Genomic DNA, 22,872 nt, shown 5'->3' with positions numbered 1-22,872 from the left:
AAAAAAGCTCCATTATTCTAAATAATGGTGCCAGCATGTTGCAAAATGCAATGCGAGTGTCGGTAAGACTTGCTCCGTTGATTTGGACCATTTTTTTTCTCTCCCATTTTGGCCGTTTGTCGTCCATTTAGTGCTGAATGATTTTCTGGCAGAATAATATATATGCGACTAAATATAGTGAAGTGATGATGCAAATGCTATAATAAGTTGCGCGCATGCTAAGATGATTGGAACGATTTTCTTTACCATTTTGGCCGCGTCTGTCTCTTTTCGTGTTGACTGAGTTGCGAAGTGCATGACGTGAATTGCCTGTCTTAACGCTTCTAAGGTTACTACTGTTATTAGCTAGAGATGTCAAACCCGATTTAATTCGACTGATCAACCTCTTTAACCTGTTCAAATGATGGTGGGTTGAAAACTTTAACCCACTAATTCGGCAGTCAAATAATAGTTTCATGTTTTTAAGTTATGGTTGTGATAAGTCAGAAAATTTTTACATTATAAGAAAATACGGTTGAATGGTAATTGTGATCATGATAGATTAGAGAATGTCAAAATTGATGAGAAACACTTGCACTATTTTTCTCTCTATAGATTCAAAATAAACACTTAGCGATAAAAAAAAAACAAGAATAGAAAGTAGAAGAATGACACCAAGAAATTTTAGGATGAAAACTCCGTGAAAGGTAAAAATCATAGGACCAAGTCAGTAAATATTTTTACTATTAAAAGTAAGATTACAATGACTCTCTCAATATAAGAGAATATTTCTCAACCTCACCCAAAAAGGATGATTTACAATTTTTCTCAACTCTCACCAAGTGTGGTGGAAACTAAAACTTTCTTTTTTACTCTCATTCTTGTTTTGCTTCTCTTTGGATGGAATGAGATGAGATGTTCTAACTCTTCACAAGTCTTTTTATTTATAGGAGAGGGGTGTGACTTTCTTCGAGAGTAAGTGATGGATGTCAATAAATGAGTTACATTCACAAAGCTCCTTGTAACTCCAATCTTCAATTTCCTAAGTTGAGTGTGTAGTTTCAAGGTCAAAGAAATCAATTTTAAGTCCTTGGAAAGTGTTCCACAACTTCTTATGCAAGTTTTAATTATGCTCCTCGATTTCTTATGTATATGAATTTATATGTTTACTTGAATGTAAACCAACTCATCTTAAAGTTGTGGTCTAAATTGTGATTTCTGAGAAGCAACTCATCTAATGAGAACAAACGTCCAGATAAAAGTTACACCACACCATAGTTGCTTTAATATATTTGCTTTAAAAAGTATGATTTTTTTCGTTCAACCTAGATACAACACGCGCGTATCCAAAATACACTCTAAATTTGGTCGGAGGGAGTAGTAAATTTGGTTGGACTCAACACTTGAAAAATATGATTCTGAATTGAAGGTGTGAGGATAAAGTGGTGTATCATATTATGTTACTCACCCTTTCTCATGATTAGTCTATATTACTTTATTATGGAGTCTTGTATAATACACAATTCAAGAACTTAGTTGAAAAGTATACTCATTAATCATTAGTTTAAGAACTTATACTCCATCATGATTTGATGCTACTCGACTTTAGATAGGGTCATATTCTTGAATTGCATCTTGGATGTTTCATAAATTTGGACCGTGACACTTAGTCTAATAGCTGAAATAAATATTTTTAAATTAAAATCATATAATATTTTTTTTTATCAAATTTAGAAAATTTTGAAATCATCTAATAATTCTTGTTAATTATAATTAATTGTGATTTTTTGTTTGATTAAAACTGTTAATTTATCATCCTTAAGAGGGTTTCATTATAAAAGCTCATTTATACATTCGTCATCCTTCATTTTGGGCCAAAATTATTAGGTCAACTTAGGATAGACTTAAGTTCAACGGTTCTCATTAGGTGCATGCTTAGGTCTTTTTGTAGGACATTACATGATATGTCTTAGGACTCAGAATGTCATTATGGAGATATTTATTGATCGTACATTAGCAAGGTTCTTGTAAGTCATATAAACCTAATCCTTATTAACTGGTCCAACTTTTATTAGCCTTTTGCATTATATTTTATCACTCTACAACTTAGGAAAGCTCACTTATCCATTCGTCATCCTTCATTTTGGGCTGAAATTAATAGGCCGACCTAGGATAGACTTAAGTTCAACGGTTCTCATTAGGTGCAAGCTTAGGTCTTTTTGTAGGGCATTACAGGATATGTCTTAGGACTCAAAGAATGTCATTATGGAGATATTTATTGATCGTCCATTAGCAAGGTTCTTGTAAGTCATATAAACCTAATCCTTATTAACCGGTCCAACCTTTATTAGCCTTTTGCATTATATTTTATCACTCTGCAACTTCATTGAGAATTATGAATAGAGGGAGTGTGACAGCTGAGAGAAAGTCCTAATTTTACAATCTTGCAAGATTTGAAGATCAAACAGGACAATTCTTCGGGATCTAGAACATGTCTTCAACAAGTATAATACCAGTGTACTAATATCAAATAATCTCATTGTTTTCGCTTACCATTAACCCTATGTAGACCTTTTTCTAACCCTGCATTAGAAGTACTTTCCATATGTATATGATAAGAGACATATGAGTGCTGTCTTTTTTTATGTTTTAATTTTCTTTTATGCATTAGCAAGTTCATATAGCTTTTCTTAAACTCGACACTTGCATGAAAAACCAGGATAAATTATAAAGCAAGTTGTAGCTATGATTTTGCACTGAGTACACCACCATTGCATAAACACATTTTGCACAAACTGCAACAGAAATATAAGAAAACACAAAACCCAAATGGGAAAGAAAAGTACAAGATTTGTTTGCTTTACCAACATCAGATCAGCTACTACACTATCCACCTTAGAGTTCTGTACCTTTGCCCTCTATAGTGTTCATAAACAAAGCCAAACTGAGGAACAAGCATGTAAAGCAATTCATCAACGCGCTGCCAATACAAAAGCCCCCACCTCTGGAAGAACATAAGGGGAAGGATAGTGATTCCAAAGCCAAAAATGAATCCCAACTCCACACTTAGGAAATTCCAGTCAATTGATCCATGCATTTCATATGGTGTTGGAAGGGAATGTCCCACTCTATCGTTGGTGCAATCTTTTAAGGGTGGCCCACATAATCCTTCATTGCCTTCAAAATAACTTGCATCAAATGTTTGCATTTGAGCACCTGTTGGGATTTGCCCCCTCAATTGATTAAATGAGAGATTCAAGTATGCTAGAAAATTTAAACTAGCAAGCTCAAGAGGGATTTTTCCGCTCAAATTGTTATTTGACAAGTCCAAGGATTCAAGATGCACCAAACTTCCAATTGACAAGGGGATGTGACTTGAGAAAGCATTGTGTGACAAATTAAGAACATTGAGTGCTTTCAAACTCACAAGTTCTTCAGGTATTGGACCTTCAAAATGGTTCGAGGAGAGATCTAAGGAAGTGAAGATAGTGGGAATTTTGATCAACTTCATTTGCAAAGCCTTGTTCACAATTGTAACTGAATCCAAGTAGCGACCACCGAATTCGTTAGAAGTGACATAATAGGCAAATATGTGGTCAGCCACAAAATAAGGCTCAGTTGCCAACAGTTTGTATAATTTCATTACAAGAAATTTGCTGATAACTGTGAACAGATTATTGTAACGCACAGTGGCATGATTGTCAAACACGTCAAAAAATAAAGACCCGTATTTTTCATGGGATTCAGCCTCATTACCCATCATTTTTGTCCAGCTTCTAAAAAATGGTCCAGGTAGTATACCAGAGAAATTATTGTAGGCTAGATCAACAATATGTAGCATCTCCCAATTGCTAGTGTTATGAGGGCATGCAATTGGACCATTGAGTTTGTTTGACCTCAAAATTAGCACTCTCAGGGAGGAAATATTACTTAAGAAGCATGGAAATCTATCACTAAACTGATTGCTTCCAAGATTTAAGACTTGTAGACTCTGGCAATTGGCTAGAGAGTCTGGGATAACACCACCCAAGAGATTTCCATTGAGATTAAGGAATCTTAAATTGCATGAACTTGAAATGGTATCAGAAAGATAACCCTTGAGTTTGTTTCCAGCAAGATTTAGTACTCTGAGGGTACTATTCCTTCTCATCAAACACTTGGGAATGAGGTCATTGAAGCGATTATAGGAAAGATCAAGCAACCGCAGAGAAGAAAGATTACAAAAGGCTTCATGGATTTTCCCTTGAAAGGTGTTATTTGAAAGGGAGAGAAAGTATACAAAAGGGATATACTTATCCATGTCAAGTGGGGCAGTGTTGAATTTATTGCTTGAGTAGTCCAAATGAACAGCATATTTTGTGAAAGTAGGAATTGATCCAGAAAGTTGATTGGAATGAAGATCAAGGATGTATAGATTGGAATTCAGATCATCAAAGGGTCCTTCCATATTTGTGAGAAAATTGTTGGAAAGATTGAGATAAACCAGAGAGTCAAATCTCCAGATCCAGTTAGGAACTATTCCTTGAATCTGATTGTTGGATAGGTCTAAAGCATTTAGTTGGGATTGGTTTCTCAAGAACCCTGGAAATTCTCTCAACTTGCAAGAAGCCAACAATATATATTTCATGCTGGGAAAGGATGATAGGTCATGATCATCATTGACAATTATATCAACTGACAATTTGTTGTGTGAAAGACCTAATGTATGCAAATTGTGAAGCCTCTGAATCATAACAAGTTTTATTGTTCCATTGAATTCATTTGCAGAAAGTTGTAGGAAACGGAGTCCATTAATATGAAAGATAGACTCCGGAATAGGACCCTGCAATTTGTTGCTGCTCAAGTCAATCAACTGTAGTTTAGAGGCAGAAACATTTGGAAATTCATCTAATAGGCCATCAAATCCATTATGAGAAAGTGTTAGTTCTTGCAAAGATGGAAGTGTAAAAAGAGTCAAAGGAATTTTTCCGTTGAGGGAATTATCTCCTAAATTGACAGTGAGTAGATTTTCAAGTCCCTCAAAATGAGTTGTAGGAATGGCTCCTGTCAAATTATTGTGTAAGAGAGATAAATATCTGAGATTTTTTGCCATCTTCAAAGAGGGAAGGGGACCAGTAAACTTGTTAAAAGACAAGTCCACATGAACAAGTTGAGTGATTTCTGACATTGAAATTGGGAGTGTTTCAATGAATTGGCAGTTAGATAGATCTAATTTGGACAACTGCTTTAAATTTGAAATAGAACCTGGCAATTTCCCAGAGAAATTTGTGTTACTAAGATTCATGGTGTGAAGAACTTCTTGTTGTAGGAAATTTGGCAAAGCACCATGAAGATCCTGGTTGTTTGAGATATCAAGAACACTTAATGTTTGCATTTGAAAGATACCCTTTGGAAAATTACCCCTCAACCAGCAACTGCTAAGCTCCAAGACATTCAACTTGGAGAAATTAACAAGGAATTCAGGCACAGGGCTTGAGATATTATTCAGATTCAGTCGAACTACTGAGAGTTCCTTAAGTGCTTCTAGTGAAGAATCAATTGGCCCTGAGATATTGCATGATGACATGCTCAGCACTTTTAGCTTTTGAAGAGAAGATAAAGCATGACACCACTCCTTTCCCTCAGCAGATACCCTCACACCATCAAGATATAGTTCTGTGAGTTTTGTAAGGTTCTGTAAAATCATCTCAATGTTTGGATTCTGGAGTTTGAGAAAATGTTGTGAGGCAAGTGATGTAGACAAGTCAAGTGTTGTCAAATTTGTCAGGTGAGAAATCTGAGCAGGAATCTGCCCATGAAATCCAGCATTTGACAAATTTAAACACCTCAAATTCTTGAGCTTGTCAAACTCCAAAGGAATGGAAGAATTGAAATCATTGTAAGCAAGATTCAAATTCTGCAAATATTGCAGCTTGAAGAGACTTGAATTATTCAGTCCTCCAGAAATAAATTCCTCACACAAATCAAGACCAATTACTTGGCCCATGCTGCATGTTACTCCATTCCATTGACAGCAATCGCCACTATGGTTCCAGTGAACCAATTTTTTGGATGTGGCAGGGTTGAATACAAGGTTGTCCTTCAAGTGGAGTAATAAGAATTGCTGATGGTCAAGACAATGGAATGTTGCTACGTCGATGTTTATCAAACATAAGGGTATAAAGAAAGTAAAGAAGATTTGGGGGATTCTCATTGGTGGTGACTATTAGAATCAGCTGAACGACTGAAATGTTAAGGATGGTGAGGTTGGTGTAGATTTGAAGTAACAAATATACTCCTTTTATAAACATTCAAAAACTTACTCAGAGAAGTCCTCTCAATATACTCTCTAATTAAGACATTTTTTAACACACTTTTATAAAAGTCAGTTAAAACTCATTAATTTAATTACGTGTGTGTGATACATTAAATAAGTAGAATCTACCAAATTTTATGATTTCTATTAAATTTAAATTAAAAAAGAAATTGTTCAAGAGAATGTAATATAGAATGTATTATTAACCTTTCTCAAAATCAATTTTTAACTTGATCATCATGAATCATTGAACTTCTAGGTGAAAGAGACAGTATCCTTTCTAGTCCAAGCAATGCGACGTATCCTTTCTAGTCCAAGTAAACTTGTAATGAGCACTTATTTGGTTTTTAAATATATTCGGTGGGACTATGAATGGGATGTATAGCTGAAAGTCAATGAGCTATAGTTCCCTTCCAATAAAACTATTTCACCGACTTAACTAAAAGGATGTATAGTGAAAGTGTTGTATTCGTCGGTTTGGCCATTACTGGCAAAACGGGTTGACTAGCGCGTAGTTTTAGACCATGTTCTACTTAGCCAATATGTTATATACTCACCAATATACGTTAATATTTTTTTAAAATCTGCAAAACAATTCTCATCAAAACTGGTATCAGTGGTATTTGGGCCGGCTAAAAGCCCAAGCAGTCCAAACAAAGACTTTAGGCTCCAAAAAAAAAGGTCCCAAAATTATTTTAGTACTAATATACCTCAAAAAAAATTATTGTAAAATTATATTTGAAAATAAATTTTAATTAAAATATTATAAGTAACTATTAATCTTTTTATTGGTATCTTAAGTAACAATTAATGAGCAACAACTTTTTATCAATATCATAGTTTTATTTAGAAAAAAGAGATTTAATAGTTAATAGCTAATGAAATCCAAAAGCTTTTCTTTTATTTCAATTCTCTTTATTCTCTTCCTATTCAATTCTAATTTTGTTTTCTTCTCTCACGGTCTCTCATACTTCTCCGTCTTCTTATCTGCTTCTTCACTTTACTTTATTATTGTTTCACTTTAACATATTAGCCAATGGCTCCTCAATACCTATTTGTTTATTTTCATCTCTTATATGCATGCGTCTCTATTTGAAGGGTAGAGGGAACAGTTGACATTTCTTCCTTTTGAGTGTGTCAATATCAAGTAAAAGTCAAAAAATAGAACTTATTGTACTCTTATTTATTCACATTTTCTTTTGTTGATAATTATTACATACTTACATATTCCTTTATCAAATTATAATTGTCTTTTCTATTGAAAAGTGTTAATTTAATAATGTAAAATCTTATACATTCAGTAATAGTCTCATTATTGTATTGATAAATGACAAGTTTTATATATATTATTAAATTTTTATCCCAAATCCTAATGAATTACGAGATTGATCTCAAAATAAGTTTATTTTTTATTATTTTATTAATGAATAATGATTAATCTCAAAATAATTTATGCAGGTTTAATAAAAAGGTTAAAATTTGAAAATTAAGTTTAAGCACTTACTAAAGAAGAGAAAGAGACTTGAGAATTCAAGATATTACGATCAAGTTCATTTTCTTGACAATCAGAATTAAATTTTATTGTTTTAGTTCATTCTTAAAATATTTCATTTTTAAATTTGCTTTAGGTTTCTCCGTCCCTGAATTTGCGAGGAAAAACAATACAAATATGAGTAACCAAGTGAGAGGAATATGACTAAGATGTATTAATACCTAGTAACATAAAAATAGCTAATAACCCCAAAGCTGATAACGAGGACACCATAACAGCTAAACAATTCATAAAACACATAATTTTACCCATCCCCTATCTGCATATCCCACTTCATGAATTAATGATTAAAACCCTGCAACAACTTATGTATATAAGTTGTAACTTTCACAAACAACTACCTCACCCAACGTACGAATATACGTTAATTAATCAACACCCGCTCAACGGCGTTATTTAATGGACTATAATAAGTTTTATCTGAATTATTATTGTGAATGGCGTAATTCCACAAAATTTTTTTAACTAAGTTATGAATTTGATAGATATAAATAACCATAAAATATTAGACAACCTTAAAATAGAAATATTTTTACTGAAAGGAGAAAAATTGTGCTGCTCATTATTTTTTTTATACTCTTTTATAATTTATAAGATAATATTTTTTATTTTAGTTCTTCTTAAGGGTACTAATTAGAAAGACAAAACATTAAATCATGTTCTAAACATTATGGCTCATAGTTTTTCAGAGTCAATGTTGTATTCAGTTATTTCTAAGAGAGGCGCAAGGCACTGCAATTTTTAAGCACCATAGCGCAAGAGTATATATAGAGTTACACTCCATACTGAATAAACAAGAACTACGTTACTATAAACCAGCCAAAAAAATCTTGGAAAATAAGAAAAAAGAACACTGACTAAATACATTGACACAGTGCAAAATAATCCATGTTGGTGCACTAAGAGTTGAAGAATTGCTCTGCTTAGTCACGAACAAGAGAGTTAATTAAAAAAGTGGCCTCATCAGCTGTAGGAACCGCACCATCTGATCAAAACAAGGCAGTAGTGTAATCAAATGCAAAAAAAAAAAAAAACATCAATTTAGCTACATTATGCTCTCTTAATAAAATATTAACTATTTAACAATTAATGAAAAAAAAGTATTTGTACTGAAAAAAAGGTTTTATATTGTTAATTAATAAAAAAAACCATCCTATATAATAATTTTATTAATTTTTATAGTAATTAATTTAAAAATTACATCACCAAAACCAAAACTTTTGATTAGTTGAGCGAGTAAGCATCAATAGTCAAAAGCTTAAAATAATAAAATAATTTTGTAACACAGATTTCTATTATTATCTTAATATATCTTGAACTTTTCATGGGTTGCAAGCACTATAAAGTAAATTGGCAACTAAAAAGCACTATAACAAGGGACTTAAATCCAAGGAAAAGGAACAGTACATCTTTTTTTCTTTTTTTTTTTATGTCATGGAGTACGGTAAATAGGTAACAATCTACTATGGTTTAAAAAATAGCCTATAACAATGCTAGAACGATATCGATCGATGGTGCTAATTACCTGGGATTGAAGCAGGTAAATGAGAAAAGATGTTATGAATGATGCCTCCATTCTCTGTCTTCAACCGTTTGATTTTTTCACCACCAGCCATGATTTCCTCCTCTTGTTCTTTGTCCTCTTCAGCTTCCACCACACCTTCACCTTCACTTTGATGGAAGAAATTAGAAACCATTTTGCTGATGATCCCTCCTTCATTCTCTCCTTCATCTTCATCAGCATCAGCACCACTTTCATTTTCAGTGGCTTTCCCAATGCCTGGACTCAAGGGTGTGATCAAAGTGGAAACCAAGTTGTTGATAAGGCCACCACCACTCTCTTCTTTGCCAATATCTTCTTCTTCTTTCACCTTCTCAACTTTCTCTGAGGTTGTATCTTCTATTTTGGATCCATCTTCTGAAACTAAGCTTCCACCGTCTTCCATAGTATGAGAATGTGGACTAGGTTTGTGAATTTCTCTTGCTAACCCTCTAATTTATAACTCTAACGAAAGAATAGAGATAAACATTGATATGGGATACTAATATTTATATGTGAAGCGGGGACATTGAAAGCTGTGTCATATGACACGTACTTCACAGCTATTGTCTCTTTGAACAACATAAGCCAATTAAGTTGAGACAAGTGGTGCCTCATAAGCAAGGACATGAAGTCGGTGGGATAAATAAAGTCCTTGGATTTTGTAGCACCCTGGTCGTATTTCTAGACACTTTAATATAATCATATGTTCTTTAATTTGATTTTCCTGCTTCTCTATTTAAAAATATTATGTCGACTGAAAAAATTCAGGTGAAGTCATAACTATCATTCTGTTTCTGTTCAATTTTGTGACTGAAGTGTTTTTGGTTTTTGTAATGGTTTTTTCTTAAGCATGTGTATAAAATAGGGAAAATGTTTCTTAAAAATCACTCTCAAAATGTTTATTTTCCAATCCTTTTTCATAATCTTGCGATTTGATGTGTTAATTGATGGTGAAATGATTGAGATCTTTTACTAATAAAAGCATTGTAGTTAAAATGCTCTTTTTCAATGGTCATTGTTGTGAACTTACAAAAATGATTTGCTTAATTGCCCGAAGCTATCAAGTACATAGCTGTTTGTCAGTTACCATCGCATTTCTTAATTTTCTGCTTCTACTATTATTAATTGTTATTGTTAATCCCATATTTTTAGTATTATTGTTTGATTTCTATGTTTCTTTGTTTTTACAGTTTCAGGTTATCCACCGAGTGCTGGGACTTGTCTTAGGCGTATCTGCAATGCATTAGAGAGAATTTGGAATATCCAATGAATTTAATTTTTCTTGTATTTTCTATTTGTAAGTACTCTTACTTGCCAAGAGGATGCTTCTATTAGCAATCATCCCTTATTCATTTTTTAAAATATTTTATAATTCTATTAATTCAAAATTGAAAAGGTAGCTCTTTTCCTTTTTCTTTCCATCCAAATTCAAAGACATATCATGTAACATGCTCTGTTTAATATTTTGATTTTTTTTTCTTTTTGAATTTTTTTACTAGTTGACCTATTCTATTACAAGATAGTCCAACGTATCATTTCCCTTTTTTTGTTTTTCTGATTGACATTGGCTGGGCCAATGTTTCACTTGGGCCGCCTATAATGACATATGCTATTTACATGGCAATAATAAGTTCTTATTAGCCTAAAGAAAATATATTTTATGACTTTTTGATAGAATTCCAATAAAATATTATTTTTCGACTATTATCTTTAAACAAACAAGTGTGGTATTCATATGTGTGATTCATATACTTTTCTGTGATAAATACATTTTTTAACTTAATAGAAACACACACACATACACTAGATCTTTTATAAATGTGTATTTGACATCATTTCTCCTTCTAAAAGAAATAGAAGTTCAAAACAATTTGAGTCAGGCACTATATTATTTAAATATAATTCGTTAAAATTTTACTGAATTTCATTCCTTATTTAATGGATCTTATATTAAATTCATTTAATAAAAATTGTATTGAAAAAATATGTCGCTAACATTTACGTTATATTATTTTTGTTTTAAATGCTTTTGTTTGAACTAAATCTTAAAAGAATAAATTTATTGTAAATGCAATATTTTTAGAATTTCATTTATCCAGACAAAAATTCTTAAGAAGGAAAGCAACATTTTTCCAAGATTAAATTATTTATTTATTCAATACATTTAAGAACTAAAGCCAAATAAAAAGAAATTGAAAACCGACTAAGGACAAAATAAACGCAAATGAAAGTCCAACAAGGAGTTTTGTACAGCTTAGAGTTGGTAAAGATAAAGCAAAGTTAGGTAAGAACGTTAGAGGTAGGCAAAGGGAGGAATGAGGATACTCAAGAAATGGAAACGCACAAAAATGTCAACTTTAAAATAGCTTAACATTTATTTATTTCTTTCTTTTATGGAGCTATAAAAAGCAATATTTACACAAAACAAAAAGTTGGTGTTCTGTTATATGGAACCCAGTAATTCTCCTTAGGATGTCTTTCATTCTATGGCTTGTTAAAAGGAATCGGCTGCTTACTCTTGACAAAGTTGTTTTTCTGAACAAGGGTTCCCTTTGTCCTTTATGTTCAAATAAGACTGAGTCAAATATTCATTTGTTCTTTTCTTGCAAGAAATCTCTCCAAGTGATTTGGCTCTTTTCCGCAGACGTTTCACTTCTTTGCAGTGCATTACTGACTCTTTAATTAGAGGCAGATCCACATAAGATATTCAAGGAAAATTTCGTTTGTCTGGCTATAGCAATTACAGTCTACTGCATCTGGCTGTCTAGAAACAAACTGATTTTTTGAAGATTATCAATTTTCTGTAATAGAGGTTATTAGCAAGATTAAGTTTCTTATGTATAGACAAGCGCACCTGTTGCATTTGTTTTAACATCTTGATATAGGTCTTCTTGTATTAGAGAGGTTTTTGATTTTCTCTAGCTGCCGGATATGTCCCGTTTATTGTCGTATTATTTTGGGTTTAATATAATTGAGATTTTGTCCAAAAAAAAAAAGAAATAGATGGTCATGACTGATACGGTTGTAGGAATTGATCTTTTGTGTATTTTTGGGCGTCATTACCCATTATTTACGCGGTTAAATAAATAGAGACGGTGATTATATTTTTGTTCTTAGCAAAAATAAATATGAAATTTGATTTATCAACATATGGAAAAAAAACTATATATAATTATATATGATATGTTCACATTGAGGTTTTCCATAAAGCCGTATACAAACAAAGAAACTCAATGTACTAACTACTAATGGGTACCGTAGGTCAATGACTAGTTGTTTTTTCTACACAATCTCTCTCTCATGTTTTAAACATTTTTTTTTGAAAATGCTGTTAGTCTTTCAAAATATCTCTAAATTGATTTTATTCCTATAAAAATTTAATATGTTTTAGTTCTTATATTTTAACAATATATATATATATATATATATATATAATTCTAATGAAAAATTAAAAATGCATCTCTTTTGATAAATATAGAAACTCAAACATGTTAAAGTTTTATAAAGAATAAAACCAAAGTTTGAGATATTCTAAAGACAAGAAAAAAAAAATTACTTTTTTAGTTTGTTCTTTATGATACATGAATGACTTATTTATTAGAGTCAGTGCAATATTCATTACACCCAGAACCAGAAACACGGCAAGGAAAGTTCTAGTTTAGCAGGTTCTGAAAAAGAAAAATGGTTTTTCCAAAACTAGGTATCATCATCACTGCTGCACTAGCATTAGTCCCTTTGCTTTTCATCAATGAATCTGATGGTGCTTCTTATTACCCTTCTGGTTTACATGCTGATATTGCTGAGATTGCACCCTTTGCTTCTCAGAAAGTTAACCTTTCAGTGTACTATGCAAGCCTAAGCCAACCTTGTGCAACTTTCATTGTTAAGAATCTTGAGGAAATTTTCCACAGCGATCTCATCAACATTGTCAACCTCCAGCTAGTTCCTTGGGCCAATGCTTATGTTGATAAGACTAACCATTCCATAGTATGTCAGGTTTTATTATATCCCTATTATCTTTGTTATGCTTTAAAGAATTAGAAGTTTGATTATGTAAGGTTGTGCTATAATAAGATTAAGATAAAAGTTTATTGATTTGATGCCATGCAAATCACTAAAAGTTTCAGCAATTAACATCATTGAATGTTCTGTCACTGACAAAACTTGTTCTGATATGAATTCGGTTCAAGGGTCTGAGAGAAAATTGAGGGTAGACAAGCGTATTGCTTCTGTGATAAAAAATGTAGAGTTTTGCATTTGAGAAATAAACAACAATCAAACATTAAAATAGTACTTTATGTGTTCCTCCTAGCTGCTTGAACTTTGGCTGAGTTGTACATACTATTCATTTGATTTACATTTTTCTATTTAAGGGATACATACTATTCATTTGATTTACATTATTCTATTTAAGGGATCTACTAATTATATTTTTATATGCGCCTTTTTCCTATGATTTTTCTTGTCACCTTAATAGTAAACGGAGGAAAAGAGGTGTAACATTAACCATGGATTTCATTTGGTAAATGTTTTGGTCAATGATCATTGATCATTAGTATTATAGTCAATTCCTAACAAATTTTCAACTCAGATTTCGCCACCTGATGAGTTGTGTCATACATGCACAAACCATGACAGTAGAGAAAATTTGAAAAAAAAGAAGCATATTTTATTAGGGTCTACAGTTTTTTTCCAACAATGAGAGAGATAAAAAGATAAAAGAAAGAAGAGTGGCATAATGTTGTAAAAAAATGTATGAATAATGAAATTCCTTTGTATAACTTTCCTTGATTATAATATTGTTTTCTCTAGAATGTCTTCTTTTATAGTTTTCACTGCTATTCTATTAGTATTAAGCATTCCTGCTTTTTTTTTAAAAAAAAAAAAAAGTAATGACTATTGAGGATTCCTTATATTTGGACCATAACTGTAAGAAATATGAATATTTGATGATTATCTTCAAAATGAAACTTGTATTTCAATATAAATTTGCAGAATGGCCCTGATGAATGCGAGCTAAATTCATTGGAAGCATGTGCTCTCAATGTTTTGAATGATGTGGTAAGTGTTGTGTGCCTTCACCAGTTCTTTAGGCAACCTCACCTCAGAGGGGGATAAACTTAAAATTTCACACAAAGCATTCTTTCCACTGAATTCTCTTGATATCGACAATCAATTTATTATGCAGAACAAACATTATGCTTTGATTTACTGCTTTGAGTTTCTGGCAATTGAGGGAAGACACAAGAATTGGCAGGACTGTTTCAGCCAATTGGACTTGCCCGAGGAACCTATTCTGAGCTGCTATAACAGAGGAAATGGAACAGAGGTTACTGTACATTTTATTTCTATACAATAATTAACCAAACCTAAGAGCAAGGAAATGCTTTTTATTTACTGTAGTGAAGTCAATGTGCTACAAATTCATGGTTAATCATAGTAGAACTTAATAATAACTATAGTGCTATGCAAAATTATAGATGTTCTATCAACCTTACGAACACAATAACCATCAAAAACCTTGTTAATACAACCTTGTTAACTGATTTTCTACTTTATGAACTTTTTTTTGTGGTCTTTGACATAGAGCCTTAATCTGTTTCCAGCTTGGACAAAAATCTATTAATGAAACAGCTCTCCTTTACGCACCCCACGAATTTCTGCCTTGGGTGATGGTAAACAATCAATCTATTGGAAAGGTTTGTTTTTTTCTCTCATTATTCTCTCATTTAAAAGAAATTATTGTATGATCTTAGATCATCACGCATGTCTATGATCCTAGTAAATCTTCGCGTGGCATGTAATTGAATTTTTTAATTTATAAGAAAGAGTTAATAGGGATACATGTGACAGAGAAATTAACCATAGTGGTCCACTAGTCCTCCACCATGCAATATTTTTTTCTCATTACTTACACTTGAGCACACACATACAAAATACACATGTATCACGAGTACATTTTCCATATTCTTGCCATGATATTCATCAACAAAGAGTTAAAGATTAATATCATTTGTGTTAATTCAGGAATATGAAAACTTTACACGTTATGTTTGTGAGGCTTATAAAGGCATTACGGCTCCAGCAGCATGCAACCTTCATTAGGAATTGATGAAGTCCAAATAAACTATAAAGTGTGTATATTCGCCATGCATGGCATTATAAACCTTGTAGAACAACTTATATTTACAGCAGTCATCAAGGCAGTGATAAGCCACCTTATATATATGTACATGATTCACAAAAGAAAAAAAAAAAAAAGCAAATACCCAAATAATTTTAATACATACGTTGCTATATGAACGTTTTATGTTATGAGTAGTGACGCTGTCCTCTAATCAGAATACATGACAAGTAGTTAATTATTTCATACCCCATGCCTGTCACATGATGAAAGCTTTATATGCTTAACACTAATTAACATTGATAAGCACAATACAGAAAACATTGATTTTTCATCATTATGTTCATTCGAAAAATGACCGTTTCACCCCTTCTCCTTGGAAAGATGATACAATTTATAAATTATAGGATTAATTCCATCGCTATGCCAATTTTTTTTAAAATCATACCTTCGAAGGGATGGAAAAGTGAATAATATTTTTTAATTAAATATATCTGTTGTATAAAATTAATTTACATTATTATCCAATTATAAATGATCATTTATTGTAAAATTATTAACTTTTTAATAATTACTTTTAAAAACACATAGAATTTATAATTAATCATGACTGTAAAACTGGAAAACAATTGAATCCAACGCAAACCAAATTTCAGACCGAAGCTATAACATACTTTCTTTGGCATTTATACTTTGAAATGTATAACTTTTCCATTTAGCATGAGTACAACGCGTATCTAAACACACTCATGAAAATTCAACTCAAAACAATAAAGAAAATATGATAAATTTCCACCTTAAAAGAAAGGTTTAAATACAATTTTTGGTCCCCTTATTTTACCAAATCCCTAATTTTTCTATTTTTATTTTAAAGTAAAGACATTTGGTTTTCTATTTGTGAACATTTGTAATTTTGATCAAATCCTTAATTTTGTCTGGGTTATATTTCTTTTATTTTAGTTCAATTGAACCATAAACTAGCATATTTATTTAAGATGCCATTAAAAAATGATTTAATTAATTAAAATATAAAAAATAAAAAAAATAAATATAGACAAAATCAACAATTAAATTAAAATTATGATTTTTTTTAAATAGAAGGACTAAATTCCTCTGTTTATTTTAAAATAGGGGAACTAAAATTACAAATTACATAAAATAGGAAAACCAAAGTTATATTTAAGCACGAAAGAAAAGCCGTTCTTGACCTGAAATGATTTCTTGCAATTAAAGGGAGACATACAGGGTAGGTTGCAATAATCCGGCTAGCAGCTTTAGCCTTGTTTCCACAAATAAGGCAACCACCGGTGTCAAGTATAATTGGTAACTAACGCCTTGTCTAGAGTAATGTTATCTTCTGTCTAGACAAAGATGATGCAGAGGAGAGGTATTCCTTGTTTGCATGTTCTACAACTTAATTCATGAACTTTAGCATGTTTTATTGAACTTTTCACTATATTTCTACCCACCTCAGATTACGCCAGTTGAAATAGTCAAGTTGGACAAGAGTAATATATGAAACTAATCAATGGATGAAGTTTATAAACTTGGATGACAGTGTTGTTAGTTGCAAATGCATGGTAATGTCAAAGGAAATAGTACCTATATTGCTGCTGTCAAAATAATCATTTGATTCTTGTAAATGATACTCATTTGAAAAAAAAAATCCACAAGTTTCAATCCCTAATTATATGTCCTTATTGATACGTATATTTAGTCCTTGCTAGTATTATTAATTGTTTATGAAGTTTTAGTCCATTGAAAAACTTAAATTTTAAATCTTTATTCACTTTTATAGGAACCAAAACTTAATTTAGTTTATATAAGAACTAATTTCCAAATGGGTGTCACCTATAACTATAAGAATCAAATGATTAAGTTTTTGCTACTCAACAGGTAATATCAATGTTTAGGAAATGCATTCAATTAGAGAGGGTTTGATTTGTCTGGAGTAATTCACTATGTCGATACTTACACATATTTGATATCAATGTTATTTCATGAATTGATTGCTTTTTCTGGCACGTAGTCTAGAGTAGACATACGGTAATGTATTTTCACTCACATATTGCAGATCCACCCTATATCAATATCACGCCATACATTACCATATCCTACCATTTACAAGTATTACATATTTTCTGAAACCAACTTGGAAAGTATAGGTAATGTACAAAGTCCAACAGATAAAAGTATATTAATGAAGTTTCAACTAACCCACGAAATGTGCTAAGTGAAAACTGAAGCAACTGGATATATATATATATATATATATATATATATATATATATATATATATATATATATATTCATCATTTTGGATGGGTAGAGTCTTCGCCTTGTGATCGCAGGAGAAAATACTGCTCCAGCACTAGAATATTCACAGGGACCTCTGCAGGCTTGAAACAGCTGAATTTCTTATATATGCTCAAGTGTACTGCATACTAGTTGATAGAACAAGTGGCCAACTCCGAAAAGATTCAAACTAGTGTCTGATTACTGATGAAAAAACACTCGATGAAACTGATTGCAAGCTATATTGCCCCCTCTCAGTAGTCAATATCAACATTGCAAGATTGTCATTCACAATAAATTAAGACATTGAATTCTTACACCAATATGTAACTGAATTGCAGGATCGCTAATTTGCCACTCAAAACTGAGAAATAATACATTGTTGCATGTATCAACTTATCTAGTTGACATGCATCACTCACTTATTATTTTCCAAATACCATTACATATATCAAGGGCAGTCATATTTGAGGTGTCATATTCAAACTTCTCAACAGCGTTTTTATCCTTTTCCACAATATCTGCAATTGAGGGTTAAGGAGCAACCATTTTTCTTTTTTTGAACAGATAATATCAACAGAATACCAGAAGAAACAGATGAGGGGACAGAGAATAGTAAATTCATCAAAAGGATACAGCCTGAAATTTTGGACTGTTCATCCAAGTTAGGCACAATATTTGTGACAGAAGCATACATTGAAAGTACCATCCTGAAACAGAAGAGAAGAGTGCATTTATGTTCCACTTTATGTAGAATACGTTAAAGTCAAATACTGACATTAGTTTAGAAAAATTAATTGAGAGACTCTAACATCAAAGGAAACATGAATAACAAGAAAATCATATGAACGTGGCAACTTTACTGTCTTAGATTCAAATTCTGTAATTTACTTACTGTGTCCTCTGCTTATTTTTCTCAATTGTCTGTATGGTCTTCTTTTGCTCTTGGACAGAAATCCATTGCTGTTCTAGATCATTAAACTCATCGCCGATGGCTGTGTTGACGAGAGATAGATGGTAAGTTATACCATGCTGGAAAGCTAATAATAAAAAATGAGCACACAATTGAAAAGATAAAAACCACTAGAGACTTATCTAAACTCCTCTTTCAACCAGCGTTCTTTCTCAAGTTCTTCCTCCAGTTCTCTTTGTAGAAGATCCAGGTCTCCATCAGCAGCAGTCTCGGATCTAGCTTCCTCTATTTTCTGCTTGCATGCATCTACTTTGTTCTGATAGTCTGATTCATACAAGTACAGTCAGCAGCATAATACAATCAAGAAGATCCACTCACAGCAGAGAACAGTAATATGAACTACTCAAGAAATAGTAGAATTTCTAGTGGAATTTGTAATCAAGATTTTAAAAAGCAGTTTGCAGCCAAAATTTCACTGCAACATTAAGGTTTTTGCCTTTTGGGGTGTTTGCGACCACAATTGTGGTTCCATTTGTCCACAATTTCCCGCAATATTAAGGATCATGACGAAATACATCAGCTCCATCCATAGTGATTCATAATATTACTCAAGTCTTCATAATGTTAATGAAGACTTGTTTGTAATCAAAAGTTGGGGATCAAAACCTTCACACCAAAACATCTCAAATAGCAAAATAATAAATAGGGTGATAAAATTCCTAATGACAACAAACCTATTCACACTGGCATTGTACATAAAATTGAATTTGACTCCTTTAAACTGAGTAAAGGTAAAGTAAGTAATATGAGAAATGCGGGTCTCTTCACCAGCCAAAGACACGTGGCAAACAATTACAGCAAAAATGCACTTTTCCTTTTATCACAAAAAGGAAAACTCAAAACTAAAATCTCAAACTCCCACATTTTTTTAACTACCATAATTAGGGTGTCTGACTCTGGTGAGACCCCAAATGTATCACCCCCACAAATTTTAGTCCTTTCGATCAATTATGAGACTAATCCTCAGTTTGGAACTTGGTCACCCTTAAAACACTTCACCCCTCCTCCCCCTCCCCAAGAATTTTTTTGCACAGCACAAAATTAGTATATTAATAGATGACTGAGGTTGATACAAGGAATATCAACTGCAGCCAAAACAGAACAAGGATTAATAAAAGTTACAGGGTGACATACAACCTTTCCCTCTACCATAACCCACGTACATATATGTCATTTGCCCCCCAAGAATGTGTTATGTGGAATCGATTCTAACACCTCCCCCACAAGTTCAGCGTGTGTTGTCAATTGAACCACATTCATTGTGTCAAACTCCCAACATTTTAATTTCACTTTACTGTTTCCGTTAGCAAAAATTGGAAAACTAAACCTACGAACAAGAGTGAAATAAATAGCTAGGAAAAGAAAAGGAGAAAGAAGTAGAAAATTGATTAACCTTGGCGGAAGGAGCGAGCTTCATTGAGGTCGGAGTCGCAGGAGGAAGAAAGGGCGCGTGTTTGTTGGAGAGAGTGAGAGAGGTTGTTGAGGTCGCGCGGACCCTCCGACAACACCTTGACGAGGTCGTCGCTGTACGAGATCAGGTTCTCCACGTCGATGTTTCTCCAAGGTTCCGCCATCACTCTCTTCTTCAGAGATCGGAAACAAAATTTGAAAATTTGGTTCGTCGGGGTTTCTGAATGAACTCTTTTCCGGGAAGGGGTTTCAACTTCTAAGCCGTGCAGGTCTTGCACAATGCCTAAATCAATACGAGCCGTCAGATATTCTTTGCAAAATGTGTGTGCTTACGATCTCTATAAATAAACTGGGTGCAATTCTACCAAATAATGACCCTGCTTTTTTATTATTATAAAAAAATAACAAATAAAGTAGCTCACTGGTGACCTTAAGTACTTACGTTCTTATTTCCAGCACTATATTTCAAAATAAAAGAAAATAAAAAATTAAAACAAAATTTAATGATATATAATATATTTTAAAATAAATTATTTTAATATATTTTTTAAATCAAAATTTTCCTTTTTAAAAAAGAAAGTATAATATAATTAAATAAACTTATATTGTTTAAAAGTAATTTTTAATTTTTAAATAATTTGTTAAACATATTGTGTTTTTTACTATATCCTAAAATATTTTTAAGTAAAATTTCATTTTTTTTTGTGAATGAAAAAAAAAACGTGATCGAAAGTGTAAATTCCAATAAAGGTTTCAACCAAGTTCAAAAAAAGAGAATAAAATGCAGAAAATTATAAGTTAAGGGTTCACTTGGAGTGGTCGAGAATTTTTTTATTTTTGGTATTCAAATGCAATTTTCAAAATCAAAGAGAAAAGATTTTGTGATTTGGTTTATAGTTTAAAAAACACGCATTTTTCACATTTGACAATAACGTTTTTTGTTATCATCATCGTTATCATCACAACTATGATACCCTCTACTCCAATATACATATTTATATAATAAAATACATGGAAATACGAAAAATAATAAAATTATTTTATTCAATAAATATAAAGGAGCTCATATGGGTAAAAAGTTCACATTCACGTTAATCATCAAATTAAAAATTTATCAATTAAGAGTATAAAAACATTTCCAACTCAAAACAAGGTCATTCAAGTTTACAAAAGAACTCAAGTTAAGTAACAGAATAAAATAAAGTAAAATGACATATTTGAAACATCATGCAATTAAAATAGAAACTCATGTCTCAATGTCATATCCTATTAAAGCATTGTGTCTCAATGTTCTTCACTACGAGATTCCTTAAAGTAATTCACCTAGTCATCTGCTCTCACGAATACAAAGTTCAAGATCATCACAACATCTAAACACAAACAACACATGAGAAGTGAGTTATCACATTCCTAAACAAGTAGAGATAAACGAAGACACACATATATATAGTATAAGTATAACAAGCTCAACTTAGCACAATTCACATCATTTTACCACTCATTGTGTAACATCACTTGTCCCAAGGATTTAATCACAAAATCACATTCCACATCTCCACATTAATCATGTGTTCATAACAACACATTTCAAGTACAACACAATATTTCACACTCACACAATTCATTACTCACCATCACATAACAAGTCACAATAGTCATTACACAGGCGTTATGTAACAGATACACTAAGACTCAATCCTATATGTAACGTGGTACCATGTCAGTGAAAAACCTCCTCGAGTGCCTAGGAGTATATGACAAAACAGACCACATACTGGTAAGTCAAGTCACTCTCAGTAGGTAAAATCATAGGGAGACTAGTCAAGGTCATGATATTTTGCGAGAATGCTCCAACCATGTGGGATCGACACAAGCTTAAAGGAACACTCAAATCGGATGTATTTACCTTCAAGGCCTAGACTTTGAAGAGTTCATCAGGGTCTCTCCCTCCTGATTCAGATCCAACCTAGAAAATATTTTAACACACAGACTCTATTTATGAACTATATAAAACACTTGACTCCTCAATTGCTCTCAAAATAATTTTAACTCATTGCACCTCAAAGTGATTAAACTCGTCGGGTTCCCACAGTGGATTCCATCATAATACTCATCGCGCATTAACTCATTGTCATTAAAGGGTCTTATAGTCGTGTGATTGTACGGTTCATAGCTCAATGCACACAACATCTCAATACACATGTATCTTACAATTCAAGATACTCAATTTATCACATACACCCAATCTCAATCACAATGTTATAATCCCAAAGCAATATGTTATCACACCTCATGAATCATATACACATCACACAATATTAATATATACATGGCACAAACACAGATTTTACTTATGAACTATGCAATATACATAACTACTCAATTGTTTTCAAAATCATTTTAACTCGTCGTTCCTCAAAGTGATTCAACTCGCAAGGTTCCCACAGTGGATCCCATCACAATACTCATCGCGCATTAACTTGTCGCCCTTAAAAAGTCTTAGAGTTGTGTGATTGTACAGTTCATAACTCACAACTCAATGCACACAACATCTCAATACATGTGTGATCTCACAATTTATCACATACTCAACTTGTCACTTACACACAGTTCATCACACTCACACAGTAATAATATTAATATGTTATGTTCATATGATTAAACCCCTCAAACAATTTGACATAATCATATCAAAATCAAA

At 32.2% G+C, this 22,872-nt stretch overlaps 4 protein-coding genes across 5 annotated transcripts; 1 reads left to right on the top strand and 3 right to left on the bottom strand.

Annotated features, from left to right (window-relative positions):
- Nucleotides 1–2,860: 2,860 nt before the first annotated feature.
- Nucleotides 2,861–5,965, bottom strand: LOC114397363 (receptor-like protein 7). Its single transcript, XM_028359419.1, has one exon. It carries the CDS (start codon nt 5,963–5,965, stop codon nt 2,861–2,863), a length of 3,105 nt encoding a protein of 1,034 aa, XP_028215220.1.
- Nucleotides 5,966–8,459: 2,494 nt separating this feature from the next.
- Nucleotides 8,460–9,842, bottom strand: LOC114395971. Its single transcript, XM_028357847.1, has 2 exons — nt 9,352–9,842; nt 8,460–8,811 (listed from the first exon to the last, which is right to left on the bottom strand). Exons 1-2 carry the CDS (start codon nt 9,770–9,772, stop codon nt 8,750–8,752), a joined length of 483 nt encoding a protein of 160 aa, XP_028213648.1. The 5' UTR covers nt 9,773–9,842; the 3' UTR covers nt 8,460–8,749.
- Nucleotides 9,843–12,991: 3,149 nt separating this feature from the next.
- Nucleotides 12,992–15,690, top strand: LOC114395969 (gamma-interferon-responsive lysosomal thiol protein-like). 2 transcript variants are annotated; one of them, XM_028357845.1, is made up of 5 exons: nt 12,992–13,356; nt 14,365–14,430; nt 14,558–14,698; nt 14,976–15,068; nt 15,397–15,690. In XM_028357845.1, the coding sequence occupies exons 1-5, from the start codon at nt 13,051–13,053 to the stop codon at nt 15,472–15,474; spliced, it is 684 nt and encodes a 227-aa protein (XP_028213646.1). In that variant the 5' UTR covers nt 12,992–13,050; the 3' UTR covers nt 15,475–15,690. The 2 variants fall into 2 exon arrangements, with proteins under 2 accessions (XP_028213646.1, XP_028213645.1); XM_028357844.1 differs by having other exon boundaries at nt 12,998–13,365.
- A 1,893-nt stretch (nt 15,691–17,583) lies between these two features.
- Nucleotides 17,584–20,499, bottom strand: LOC114395970 (kinetochore protein SPC24 homolog). The gene is made up of 5 exons (XM_028357846.1): nt 20,155–20,499; nt 18,884–19,025; nt 18,684–18,785; nt 18,425–18,498; nt 17,584–18,309 (listed from the first exon to the last, which is right to left on the bottom strand). The coding sequence occupies exons 1-5, from the start codon at nt 20,333–20,335 to the stop codon at nt 18,203–18,205; spliced, it is 606 nt and encodes a 201-aa protein (XP_028213647.1). The 5' UTR covers nt 20,336–20,499; the 3' UTR covers nt 17,584–18,202.
- Nucleotides 20,500–22,872: the final 2,373 nt, after the last annotated feature.

The sequence above is a fragment of the Glycine soja genome, chromosome 18 (assembly GCF_004193775.1).
Source record: "Glycine soja cultivar W05 chromosome 18, ASM419377v2, whole genome shotgun sequence".
Taxonomy (NCBI): Eukaryota; Viridiplantae; Streptophyta; class Magnoliopsida; order Fabales; family Fabaceae; genus Glycine; species Glycine soja.
The sequence above is the reverse complement of the archived record's forward strand: the minus strand, read 5'-3'. Positions and strand labels throughout refer to the sequence as shown.